This window comes from Pogona vitticeps, chromosome 2, assembly GCF_051106095.1.
Source record: "Pogona vitticeps strain Pit_001003342236 chromosome 2, PviZW2.1, whole genome shotgun sequence".
In the NCBI taxonomy this organism is placed as follows: domain Eukaryota; kingdom Metazoa; phylum Chordata; class Lepidosauria; order Squamata; family Agamidae; genus Pogona; species Pogona vitticeps.
This window is the reverse complement of record NC_135784.1, coordinates 198,954,206-198,968,260: the sequence shown is the minus strand read 5'-3', so window position 1 is coordinate 198,968,260 and position 14,055 is coordinate 198,954,206. Positions and strand designations below refer to the sequence as shown.

The following is a 14,055-nucleotide window of genomic DNA, read 5'->3' as shown; positions in this document are numbered from 1 at the left end:
ACAGTAGCATCATATTCCCTTCCTGGTTCAGTGATGTTTGGATAATGTGGAGAAGACTCACTGGTGGCCATAATTTCTCCTTCACCCCTTCAGTCAGCAATACTCAGCATCTTCTGTTATTAGGATATCCTCTCACAGATACAGATCTATAAACATTCTGCTGCCAATAACTTTCTGTTGTACCAGAATACCACTGAAAACTATGGGTTGCCACAATTACCAATAATAGATACCATAACTGAATCCTATTCAAAGCTATGGGGCCTCAAGAACATGCCTTTTGGAGGAAGTGTTCTGGGTACTGCAGCTTTCACCTTCTTCCCTTGTGCTTTTTCATACAATCTGAATAAAAATGATGCAATGTAATTGAAAGGGTCCCCTTTACATAGGCAGGATTCTCCACAGACACCCCACTTCCAGACAGCACATGATGGCACATCATTTTTACATGGAATGAAGAACAAGAAACAAAACCCTGCCAACCAATCACAGAAATCAGTGGCTGCAAAGATAAGTTGAAAGAGTGACGACTTCTGCAACATACTCCCCTCCTGGAAATGAGGAGACAGGATATAGCTTCCCCTTACCTGAAAACACAAAGACAACAGGAACATGTAACTTGCATGGCTCTCAGACTCATCAACTCCCTTTCAAATTAGGCCTAACCAAACAACCACCCAAGTATTTAGAGTATTCATGTTGCCTTCTCCTTTCCTCATAGTTTCAAACATCTAAAATAGTGGTCCCCCACACTGGGTAACCAAGGTGTTCTTAGACTGCAATTCCCAGAAGCCTTCACCATCAGCTGTGCTGGCCAGGGTTTCTGGAAGTTGCAGTTAAAGAACACCTGGGTTACCCAGGGGTTGGAACAATGAAGAATTCTAGAGAAATTGAAAGCTTGTCTGTTTTGCCCATTGAAGTGATCATAATAAAGGTATTGCTCCACTAAGATTTTTATTTCTTTGGATCAACATGGTTTCATTATTTTTTTTAATTGCCAAGATTTGATGGAAGTGGCATTCATGCCTTGGGATCACTTTTTGTACCGTAGTAATTCTAGAAGGTGTCAGATCTATAATTTTAATGACTTGGCCCATTCTGTGATCTGTCAGTTAAGGAGATAAGGATTGCATAAACATCCTGCATATTGCAAAATCTTCTTTACTGGGTCAGCTTTTGTATTGAACCTTTCCCAGAAAAAAAAATTGAGCTAGGAAGCTATAAATTGCAGGGTGTATTGGCCAATTTGTTTGTATTCAGTGGTGCCAAAATCAACTACCGATGATTTTAACTTATCTTTCATGTTCAGCTCCAAAGTGAACATGGCAGCACCTCCAGAAAAGTTCAATGTGGAAGAGCAAAAGACCATAATCAAGTTCGTTTCTTCAAGGGAAAGGTGTAAAGCAGATCCATGATGAAATGTCACAAACTATGGGTGACCTTCATATGCAACAATTAAATGTTGGGTTGTCAATTTTAAAAGTGGCCATTTCGGTGTTGAAAGTGAAACCCAGTGGAAGGCCTGTTTCTGTCTGCAAATGTGAAAGCCATCCATGACATGATCATGGAGAACCGTCGAATCTCAGCCAAAAGTATTGTTATATATGAGAATATCACATGAGTGAGTTGGTGCCATTATCCACAACAACTTGGAAATGAGAAAGCTGGCAGCAAAGTGGATCCCCAAACTTTTGACAACCGAATAAAAGAAGAAACGTGTGGAGTCATTGGTGGCTGTTTTGGAACACTTTGCAAGAAATGAGTCAGATTTCCTGGGCAAACTGGTAACCGGTAACGAGACATGGATCTACTGTTATGATCCTGAGACGAAGGAACAGTCTAAGGAATGGAGGCACAGTGGTTCCCCCAGGCCAAAGACGTTCCGAGTGCAAAGGTCGGTGCATAAGCAAATGGCAACAGTTTTTTGGGATAAGAAGGGAGTTCTGCTGGTGGACTACCTCCAACAGGATTCGACCATCAATGCAAAATAATACTGTGCTTTATTGACGAAATTGAGGCAAAACATCAAGGGAAAACGTCAAGGAAAACTCTCCAAAGGTGTCATCCTGTTGCATGACAACGCCTCATCACACACTGCAGGTGAAACAATGACAAAAGTGACCTCCTTAGGCTTTCAAGTGATGCCCCATCCACTCTATTCTCCTGACCTGGCTCCTTCTATTATCTGTTTCCCCAAACTCAAAAAAACACCTAAAGCAGGGGTGTCCAACCTTTCACCTTCCCTGGGCCACATTAGAAGATGAAAATTTGGTTTGGGCTGCACATAAATTTGGTTGGGCCACATAGGGGGGCAGCCCTAGCCATCCTCTGCAACCCCGCTCCAAACACGCTTACCGGCAGCTGCGATCTCAGACAGCAAAGGCTGCCAGCTTCGACTGGCGGCTTTATGGGGCCAGGAGGGGGTCCACCTATTGACACGGATGGCGCAATGCAGTCACGCAACCCCCCTCTCCCCTCCCCTCCTGCTCCTTCCTTCCTTCCCTCTCTCCCCCCCACCGTTGTGACGTGCCCCAGCCGCATTCCGGCCACATGTGCCAGTAGTGTAACTTGAAACTTTGGAATTTCTTTAAAAATAAAAAATTGCACTGGGCCGCATTATGAGCCGATCTGGGCCGCATGCTGCCCTCAGGCCACAGGTTGGACAAGCCTGACCTAAAGGGACAACAAGCTGGGTGTGTTCTGGAGCCAACTAATGCTGCAAATGAGCGGTTACACCAGCAGTCGGAAGAATTTTATTTGCAGGGACTTAAGAAGCTGCAGGACAGGTGTCCTGGGGGAATATGTAGAATAGTGTGGCAGTTACAGCTTCCTAGCTCATTTTTTTCTGGGAAAGGCTCAATATTTATCAGCACCTCCTCGTATGTGTGTGTGCATGTGTTCCTTCTCTCTGCTTGGCCTATCTTTTTGGGGTGGGGGGCAACTACCAAAGTTCCTTCTCAACTTAGAACTCAATTTTTCCTACTTCCTCTCCTTTTTGTTGTTGTTTAGTCGTGTCCGATTCTCTATGACCCCATGGATCCGGCCCTATAACAGTCTTTTCTAAAGCCCTATACACCATGTCTTGCCTAACTTCAAACCAGGTATACTAAAATGACCACCATCTTAGAATGTTAATAGCTCAGTAACTCCCCTACAGAAGTACAGCTACAGATAAAAGCAGTGGAAGCCAAATAGACACCCAACTGTATGCTAAGCATCACACAAAATAGTCTGTTATGTTCCTTTTAGTCTTGATTGTGCACAGCAGACCCATGCAAGACCACAATATTAATAACTGTAAGCACTGAAACATTCTCAAGACTGTATATTCTGCTTCAGAACACTTGGCCTTATTTTTTTAATGATAAACAGCATTAAGGGCAGGGATACTAAAGAGGGAAAATCTTAAAAATCACTGCTTCAGTTGAAATATTAAGGCTACACACAGAAAGTTATTCAAATAGTCATTTCCAAAGTGGGGAAGACACACAGACTTGTATAAAACTATATATATAAAACCAAGCCTAAATGTGTATAAGAATTGAGGTCTATACTTTAATACATCAGTACCTAGAAATGTTAAAATACACATTTAAAGCCACAAAAGAATAATCTCAAAATAATGTTACTGACAATAAATTCAGATGATGTTGGGAAACAGTAATAAGGCTGCCTTCAACTGTGAAAGCAAACAAACTATAAAGAACAACAGTAGACAAAATCATTTAAGACTTAAGGTTAAGTTTTAACACGTAAAATACAAATTGATTAAAAACACTACCAAGCATAACACATGAACACACTTCACTTTTCAGTACAAGATTTTACAAAAAGAAAACTATGAAACATCTAGGAGCGGTTGCTGTATTCAAAAGTATATATACACACCTACATATATCACACAGTCTAAAAGTTACTTGCATTGGACTCAAGGTAAGCACCTTCGTTACACAGTGTATGTTACTGCAAAACAACCAAAATACATTCAGAATCCCTAAAACTATGTTAATCTATAACACACTTGAAAAGCACTTTGAGGTGCAAAGGTGGTTTCATTTTCAAGATATTCAGTCTTTCACAATAAAGAGCTCTTAGTTACGTTGTTCACATACTCCATATGGCAACCTATATTACAATAAAAGCTTTCACATCTTTTTTAAAAAAATCATTAAAAAGTTTATACTTCAACTCCTCATTCTTGAAATGTGCTAGATAATTATGGATTAGCCACATAATTAGCTTTTTTTTTCCTTTCAGCCCTCCTCCTACTCAGAAAGAACTAAAGATAACTGAGGATCATATCCATGTATGTTACACACAGCCCAACTCCACACATGATTACCAGGAAACAAATCCCACAGAATTCAATAGGGCTCATTCTCAAGTATCTCTTGGGCTGCAGCCTTAGTACTACCTTCATAAAAGAACTGGGGAATTCCAAACCACTTTTAAAAAGTTATTTAAGCCTCACAACACCCCTGTGAGGTAGGTAAGGTACAGGTATTAAAAAGAAGCCTTTTTGTTTGTGTGTGGCATAATCACACAGTAACTGTTCACCTCATGTGTTCCATGCATTATTAAAAAAAACTATTGGTATCATGGGCCCAGGGAAGAGTTACAGCAAAGTGCTGGGTAGATTGCTGCTCTGCCAGCGTAGACAAGTCGTTTTGGAATGTTTATACAAATGACTTGACTGACTAAACCTCTTGCCACATTTCAAACAGGCATATGGCTTCTCCCCCGTATGCACACGGATGTGCTTCTTGCAGTCTGTTAAGGTCAAAAAAGTCTTGCAGCAAATTTTGCAGGCGTACTTGCGAGCACCTTCTACAACAAGAACATTATGTTCAGATAAGGCTTTCTTACATTTTGAAAGGACATCAGCAGATGCTCTGGTTAGTTGGGGTGGGCCAGTCTGGGACGAATGCCCATTTTCAAAAGAGGCAGTGCCCCCATTCATTAGCAGCTGAGAATTAGGAGCACTGTCTGGTATTTGAGAGCTCCGAACAGAGGTCACGACAGGCATTTTGGGAGCTATGCGCCGATATCCAGGAAAGCTGTTGGCACCGCCTCTTGAGTTCATGACTGCCCTTGACAAAGAATGCAACCCTAAGCCAGATCTTGGGAAATCCATCCCAAACTGTTCAGAAGCCCGGTAGCCAGACGTCTGTACGCAAGGAAGACCCATTACATCTTGCATAGGCCTGACAAAATGAGAGTCTGCGCTCTCGTTGAATGGATTTTCGACATGTGATACAGTAGCCGAGGAATGACCATTAGCAGGCCCAGATTCTGGGCTAATTAAATAAGAAGCATCATTATCCATTCTGCAATCACTGGTTGTATTTGGAATGTTGTCCTCGCTGTTCTGGCCAGCACCAAAACTACTGGCTCTGCTCTTGTTCAGAAAATTTGAAATACTAAACGTGGATTTATGCTCCAGGTTATTCGGTACCTCCATGATGTGAATGTCCCCCACCCTGTCAGTGCTTGACTGTGGGTCAGAGAAGCTGCGGTCGCTGCTCTCAGGACTCAGTTCTATTTTTTCAGCAGTGACTCCTCCCCCTTCGACCTCCACCGACTCACTTCCCTCAGCTTGGGAAGTCACGTCGCTCACTTCATCCTGGGGCTCTGGGGAACTGAGAGGCTCCGATTTCACAATGACCCTCATATGTTCTTTCTCATTTAGTCCAACCTCTGAATTCTCACATGGAAAGCTGCCTTTCTGGGAACCAGTTTCTGGATCAAAGCTTGTTTCAACTTGAGTTGCATGGGATGCCACAGAAATCTGGGAAATATTTGCGCCACTACTGTCAGACTGGCTGGGCACTTGAGCATCTTCTTGGGCACTGAAGGACTGATCAAACATGAGAGTACTGTCTTCTTGGTTGTCCACCACCCCATCAGGCTTAGAATTGTCCACAATTTTAAGAGAATCTGGTGAAAAAAATTCATCTCGTGAATGAACGACAGTCTGTGCACCCTCTGCGGTAACGTCAGACATAATAGAATCATCTATGGTAGGCCTAACACGCTGTCTAGCCCTTTCTTCAGAAGTCTGCTTGCGTTTATGGAGACGGCGTATTGGAAAAGCACTCCTTTGTTCAATGTTACTTCTGATTGATGTGCTCATAGAATTAGTCTGTTCTTCTGTGTTTTGGGTGGAATTTAATGCAGAGCTCACTATACTTAACCCAAGCTGCTGTAACATGAAGGACCGTTGCATGCGTGCATTCTGCTCTTGAACTCGATCGCTGGGAGGAGACATTGGCAGAGTCCTTGTAGTAAGATAGTGTTTGCATGCTTTAACCACAGAGTTCAAATGGAGGTGAGAAGCTGCAAGTAAGACATCCATAACATTGCTCTCTCCGAGCATGAGTGTGGAAGTGTACATCATGTCAATGAGAGCTGCAAAAGCTTCCGCTGTAACAACCTCACTGTCCAACTGAATCATGTTCATGGTCTGATCCCCTTCTGCTACTGTGAAAAGGGCTCGGAAGTGCGTGCTGCATGCCGCCAAGACTGAACGGTGTGCTTTGAAGTGCCTATTCCCCACCACAATGATGCAGTCACAGAGTTGGCCATGAAGTCGTTGATAGTTCAACTGCTGGAAAATTTGCTCAAAGTGCCCTGGAAAATCCATGATCCTAGAAACAGAGAAAATGCAATGTAAAAACAACCAAGGATCAAACATTTCTAAACCTTTTTAAAATCATACCATGTCAACAAAGAGTAGTAGAATATGGGAAGACCACAACGTGGTTTCCTATCTGAGTCTGTAAAAACACGAATGCAGTGCTTACATAGGCTTGAGACCTAAGCACGTGAAATGTGCATGATCTTGCAGTTATTGTGGCCACACTAGAATGTGGAGATACTGTAGCCCCTCTTAATCCTGCCATACTTCAAACCATTTTTAAGTTTTTTCAACAAAGCTGCATTAATATTTGGAAACAGTGGTCCTTTCAGAAAGAATTAATTCTAACTGTGGACAGAGAGGCCTGAGTTTTTCTGCTATTAACATCTGCTTTAATTGTTTTGTGCAGTTATTTGTGAACTAAAACTTACTCTGTGTATAACTGACACAAGTCAGATAAACTAGCATGAGAAAAAAAGAACATACACATTCACATAGACTAAAACCACATCAAAGCAGGACCTAAGAAACGACAGCCAAATCTTTGGGCAAAGTTTAAAGAGGATAAGGAAAATGTCACATCTTATATATTTACCAATAAAATAACAGAAATATCAACACACACCCCTGCATCTGGCATTTTGAGGTACCTTCATTTTAAGCCTGGAGATTATACATCCCCATCATGGCTTGTAACCTGCAATGGACATTTCCTCCAGAAATCTATCCAAGCCCCTTTTAAAGGCATCTAGGCCAGATGCCATCACCACATCCTGTGGCAAGGAGTTCCACAGACTAACAACACACTGGGTATTATTATTTTTTTTGTTCTCACTCTCACAACACTCAATTTGAGTGGATGTCCCCTGGTTCTGGTATTGCATGAAAAGGAAGAGAGCTTCCCTCTATCCACTTTATTCATCTCCTGCATAATTTTATACATCTTAATCATGTCCTCCCTCGGGCACCTTTTCTTTCCCCAAAAAACCCCAAACATTGTAGCCTTTCCTCATAAGGGAGGTGACGCAGCAGTTATCTTCTGCACCTTTTTCAGTTCCACTATGTCTTTTTTGAAGTGGAGTGACCAGAACTGTATGCAATACTCCACGTGCAGCCTTACCAGCGTTTTCTACCATGGCATTATAATGTTGACTATTTTATTTTCAAAACCCTTTTTAATGGTGCCTAGCATGGAATTGGCCTTCGTCACTGCCGGGGCACAATGGGTTGACACTTTCATCGAGCTATCCAATAGCACACCAAGATCTCTTTCCTGATCCACCACGGACAACTCAGAACCCATCAGCTGATTACCTACATTTTGATATATATTTTTTGCCCCGATGTGCATTATTTTACATTTTCTTATACTGAAAAGCATTTGCTATTTTGTCCCAGTTTGGAGAGATCCTTCTGGAGCTCTTCACAATCCCTTCTGGTCTTCACCACCCAGAAAAGTTTCATGTCATCTGCAAACTTGGCTACCTCACTGCTTATCCCTGTCTTCAGGTCATTTACAAACAGGTTGAAAAGCATAACATGAGAAATCAGATTTTTTAAAAAACCTCTCTTGCTAACCCTAATCAAGTCAGTATACTGAGGCACATTACTTAATCAGCCCCACAGGGTCCTGCTATTAGCAGGAGAAGATAAACAACTCTCCATCCCTGGTTTGTTTTAGCATTAAACTTTAGTGTTATCTCCCAACTAAAAACTCTTGGTTTGTCTTTCCTCTGACAAACCAGTCAGAAGCCCAGAAGGATCACTCTTCACAGATGTCTCAATTAGAGTGTTTTTTTGCCTTTTCCTAATGACTTCTATTGTTCTGTCTATTCTACAGATACTTTATCAAGAAAAATAATTTAAAATTAACATTGAATATGGTACCCTCTTGGTTTATTTCCTTCATATCAGTCATTTTAAGTTGGTTCTTACACAGCATATGTTCACCAAGTCTTATTTGTGAATAGTACCATGTTTTTATATTTTAGTAATATACAAACATGCATTTGCTAGATCAAAAATAGATCTACAGATAACTCAATCGAGGCCCCTCTGGGTGGCCACCCTGAGGGAGGCCCATAAATCCTCTACAAGAGGTAGGGCCTTCTTTGCTGTGGAACCAACTTTATGGAGCCAGCTTCTGGAGAAGCTCCGCCTAGCCTCCTCTCCGTGGACTTTCAGGAAGCAATTAAAGACACTGCTTTTCAGAAGGCTTTCCACACTGACCTCAACAGACCACCTTCCCCCTCATTTTTTTCCTCTCCCCTCCCCTCTTTTTCTCCATCTGCTCTGAGATTAGTCAGTGCCATCTGGTTTTTTTAGGCTTATTGTTATCGGTTTTATTATTTTTATTTTTGTTTTCTATTTTACAAGTTGTAACCCGCCCAGAGTAGTGCTGTGACACTAATGGGATAAAAATTGAATGAATGAATGAATGAATGCAATGGATATGCATCTGTATGGCAACATTATCAATTGGAAAGGATGCTGTTTATGTAGCAGTAGTAGATTCCTTTGACCAAGCTCCAGGAGGCAGTGGAAGACAGGAGGACCTGGCATGCTCTGGTCCATGGGGTCACGAAGAGTCGGACATGACTTAATGACTAAACAACAACAGTTAAGCATGAGTAAGTTGTTCTATTTAAAATCATAATTAGTAATTAAGGTGCAATTTCAAAGAATATGTGTATTCCTTGTCATTTAGACACTGCTATATTTTGTCATTTAGAACTTATTATTGTCATTCTAAAAAAACTGGCTTAGGCTGCAATCCTGCATCCATGGAAGAAAGCCATTTAACTTTAGAGGACATCAAATCTTGCAAGCCCCTTCTCAGTCAAAACCCTTTCATGGCTTTTTTATGAATGAAGAAGTGTTCCAAGGGTCTCATGTGAGAGGAGCAGGAGGTCCCTCAAATCCCAAAGCCTTTTCATTTCCCCAACACACATTCCACAATCTGGAAAAAATATGATAGCTCTGGAGGTGGCATATATAACTGCCCTTATGTTGCAACCAAATAGGAGGGAAATTATAAGATTTAAAAGATTTGATTTGCAGGGACAAAACCAGCACTTCTTCCTTCTTTCCACCTCAAGCTTGGCCAGGCTTTGGATAAAATGGTTTCTTTGTTTATGGATTTTCCTATAGGATTACTCAGCTTTGGCTCTTTGTCCAATACACTGCCAAAAGCTTCACTGATATGCTTGACCAAAGACTCTATTTTCAGGAAGGCTGATGCAGCAATATACACTGTGATCAACAAAGGTGTACAAGGTAACTCATACTGGGCTACTTGCATGATCAAAATAGCCATTTGCAGCACAATCCTATTCATGTCTATGCAAAATATCAAGTTCAATAGGATTTGCTCCCATGTGTGTATACACAACTGCAGCCCTGATGCTGGCCAAAATCCTCTCACCTAGTTATGCTGGGATAGAAGAAAAGACATAATTGCCATAAGTTAAGAAACAACTGTAGACATTATCAGTTGCATAATAAGTTGAATGACTCAGAGTGCAACTGACAATGCCTAGGATGATTTCTTAACCTGGGGTGATTTGTTTCCAAAATATTATCTGCCTAGTAATGCAAGAGGACTCTGGTCAATGTCATTTTTTTAGCTCTAACACCTTGCACTAGATTTATGCTGCTATTTTGGTTGTAAAATATATAAATAAATAAACAGCAGAATCTTGTTCACTTTTGTGATTTTGTAAACACACACCCTCGCCTGGTTGTGTCAAAAGCAAAGGACAGCCCAACAGATGGGAAAAACTGCAGAGTAATTGACTTTCATGGATTGTTTTGTTATTAAAGCTTTGTCGTGGAATTAAACGTAACACTAAAAGACATTCAACAACACCCCAGAAACAAACAAAACACTAAATAAATTAGCAATATTCATTTCACATATAACAGAGTTTTCCTTCCAACTCAGTATATATTTATTGTAATTAGGGGGAGGATTTCTATGACATGTCATTTCCCCCCTGCAACCTATGTTTGAGCTTATGAGTGGGTTTGAACATGTTTATGAGTAATCCGGCGATAAAGGCCAAATTACTCATAAACATGTTTGAACTTGCTTATGGGTTCAAATGTAGGTTGCAGAGAAAATGTGAAATATCATAGAAATCCTTCCCCTAATTTATGTATTTATGTATTATGGACCAAAGCTGGAAAATTATTACCTTACTTTACAATGAGAGTTTTGAAATAATATGGAAATTCAAGATTACCCATCAAACTAAGACATGCTCCTCCATTATTAAGCAGAAACCGAGTGGCCATATAGTAAGACGTAGTGAATGGATCAAAGAAGATCCTTGGATCTTCATAAGGGGCCTGCTGCTTTAGATAAAAAGAACCTATTTCATTCCATTTCTAATGGAGGTCAAATACCTCCAAGAATCACTTCTGTAAAGCCCAACTACTGAGCTAGTTCACGTTTCCAGCGGTATATCAGAATTTAACACTAAGCTGACAGTATCTTCTGTTGACATTTTATGTTGACATCTGGCTGTATTTGTGTAGTATCACAGTAGTGCATAGCATTGCTAAGTATTTAATATGCAAGTAACAATTCCTTTATTTTTACAATTATAATGTCTAATTGAGATTGAGTAGTTAGATTTGTATGAAATTACTTTTTATTAAATGAGAAACATAAATAAGTTATCTGTACATAATAGATCTGACTTTCCCATCTATTTGACTTAGATATTTCTGCTTCAGGAGAACCCAGTGGCACAATGAACAATCTAGTCCTTTAAGTCACCTCTAGTGTTCAAGGAGGAATACTCCGTTACACTTCTTCCAAGGACATGTATACTGTAGTTTAAGGATCTTGCTTTATCATCCAAGTATTTCTAATAACCACAGAATTGCCAAAGACATTCTGAAATAGTGACTCTTAAATTCTGCAAATTGCAACTATGGTATGTTGTAAATCAATAGTTGCAAGTTAGAAAGATCAGTTGCATTATTTCCATATGAAGCTGAACTTTACTTGTTCAAAACTGAAACCAGAAGTTTAATAGCACCTTTGAGGTTAACTAGGTTTTAATTTTTTCACAAGCTTGTGTGTCCAAGCATCTCTTCTATAAATAAATAAATAAAATAAATAAATATAGTGTTGTAAACTGCTTAATGTTTTGCACTGAGTTAGCAGCATATAAATATATGAAATCAATAAAATGAGTTAGCCTCAAATGTGCTACAAGACATTTGGTTTCTCTCATGTTGCAACAGACTAACACAGCTACTAGCTAATTTACATTGTTCAAAATTGGTATAAGCCACCCTAGTTTTTATTTTTGTTACTGTAATGGCACCCTTTCCCTCAAGAGGAAGAGGCAGCATATATGGTTCTAACAAAAGTGTTTCAATTATTATGTGATTATTTTATTTACCATTTAGACCTCTACAATCTAATTTAGGTATGTAAAGGTTCTTTCTTTTCCAACCCCACATGATTATTTGGAGAACAAATATACAACTTTCAATGTGGCTGCCTCATGCACTCTCATAAAGCCACTGCTTGCTATCATTTCTGGTTCTAATTTAAGTCATTCCAAGAATATTTGCAGAAAACTCATTGAAAGAGATCCAACCAAAGGGTATCATGCAATGAACATGACAGACACATTATCTACCCCTGTTGTTTCTATGCTGCCTTTCTATCACCCTACTGAAGATGGATCAGCACCTTTGGCAAAGTGCAGCCCTTCCAATACTGCTGGACTGCAACTCTCTCTCTCTCTCTCTCTTTCTGGCACACCCACTCAAATCTGGGTTCTCTCATAAACGCACCCTGAGGTCAGTAAAATATTGCTCTTTGAAAATCCTTAGCAAAGGCGCAAGGACCTTCCCCTTTACCCAAAAGGAGCGAAGGGAAGAATGAGCTTAACAGCTCCTTTTGGAGCTCCCTCCCCTTCAAGGAGGAGGCCATGAGCCACACAATGAAGGCCTCTATCCTGGCCTCTCGACTGCCAACCGTCCCCGTGCACACACCTTTCACAGGGTTCCCCCCGCCCTCCACACACAAACACAGTGGGGCCAGGAGATGCCCCGCCTCAGGCGGCCACTCACCAGTCCATGCCCCGCCCACGCCGGGAGCCCAAAAGAGGGAGAGAAAAGGGGGCGTGGCGGCGGCACCCTCGCGCTCCCCCTCCGCAGACAGCCTCGTCAACGTCTTGTCACGGAAGCCTACCGCCCCTCGGACCACCATGGAGCATGCGCACCAGCACTCAACGAGCCTCCCCTCCCTCTATAGGCACACACAGAGACAGAGGCTATGGACGCCCAGGCCGCACTCAGAAGAATCCGCCTGCCAGACGACTCCTTGGCCTATCGCCCAGCGACGGCGCGCGTCCGCTACCTCGCAGGCGCGCGCCTCCACTCGACCCAACGCGGAGCGGCCGCTCGCCTTCTCGCAGGGCGCCCCACCACTAGCCAACCGCAACGCACATTGCCTCGCTTCCCACCGCCCCTGTCGCGCGCCCCGCAGCCAATCACAACGCAGCGCGCCCGTGCTCGCCCGCCCGCCTCGCCCTTCCCTCGCGCGCTCCCCCCCCGCAGACACCCCGCCGGTCATCGCCCAATCACAGGGCGGTCCCTGAGGCCTCACCTACGCGGCTCGAAGCGGTGAAGAGAGCCCCCTCCCGTCCCGAGCTCCGGTATCTCCGGGAGGGGAGGGGCCACTCGTTGTTCTCTGCGCCCGTTCGTCCTTCCTGCCGCTCCTTGAGGGGCGTGCTCGCCCGTGGCCCAAAGTCCCCGCCTTCGCCAAACCTTTCAGCCCCGCTTTCCCTTCAGTAAGCGCCAGCCGGAAGTGACGTCGGGCGAACGAGGAGCCCACCGAACTCGCTGGAGATTCAGCGATCCCGACTACTCCAGAGACACCCCCCCCCGATCGGCCTTTGGCCAATGAGGTCGCTAGTGAAGCCTCATTGGTAGCGTACCGAGGGGGGAGGGGCGGCTAGATGGGAGTGGAGGATCAGGAGGGAAGCGGCTCGCACACACACCAACACAATTGGTGAAAGAGTGTGGTTCTATCGCTGGAGAGGAGAGCCGGGACAGGTTGTTTCATGAATGGTCCCCCTGCTGGTTCATTTCGTCAGGGGAAAATAACCATCAGAAAGACCCAAAGCCTATTAGTCCATTATGTGCACTGTAGCCAGTCAGATGCCCAGATGGGGAAACCCACAGACGGGACATGAGCACAACAGCAGCTCTCTCCTGCTTGCACCCTCCTTAGCAACTGTCATCCTGAGGGATACTGCCTCCAGCAGTGGAAGGCGCATATAGACACCCCATCCCTCATGACAATGGGCCACTATTACTCCCATCCATTGCTCTGCCTAATCCCTTTTAAAGTACCCCATGCTGTAGCCCACCAACACATGCTGTAGTAG

The 14,055-nt window shown here is 42.8% G+C and overlaps 1 protein-coding gene across 3 annotated transcripts; it reads right to left on the bottom strand.

The window, feature by feature from the left end:
• Positions 1-3,529: 3,529 nt before the first annotated feature.
• On the bottom strand, positions 3,530-13,507 carry ZBTB5 (zinc finger and BTB domain containing 5). 3 transcript variants are annotated; one of them, XM_020791348.3, is made up of 2 exons: positions 13,276-13,507; positions 3,530-6,647 (listed from the first exon to the last, which is right to left on the bottom strand). In XM_020791348.3, exon 2 carries the CDS (start codon positions 6,641-6,643, stop codon positions 4,616-4,618), a length of 2,028 nt encoding a protein of 675 aa, XP_020647007.2. In that variant the 5' UTR covers positions 6,644-6,647; positions 13,276-13,507; the 3' UTR covers positions 3,530-4,615. The 3 variants fall into 3 exon arrangements, with proteins under 3 accessions (XP_020647007.2, XP_020647006.2, XP_020647005.2); XM_020791347.3 differs by having other exon boundaries at positions 13,272-13,409; XM_020791346.3 differs by lacking the exon at positions 13,276-13,507 and adding an exon at positions 12,734-12,877.
• Between the last annotated feature and the right edge of the window lie 548 nt (positions 13,508-14,055).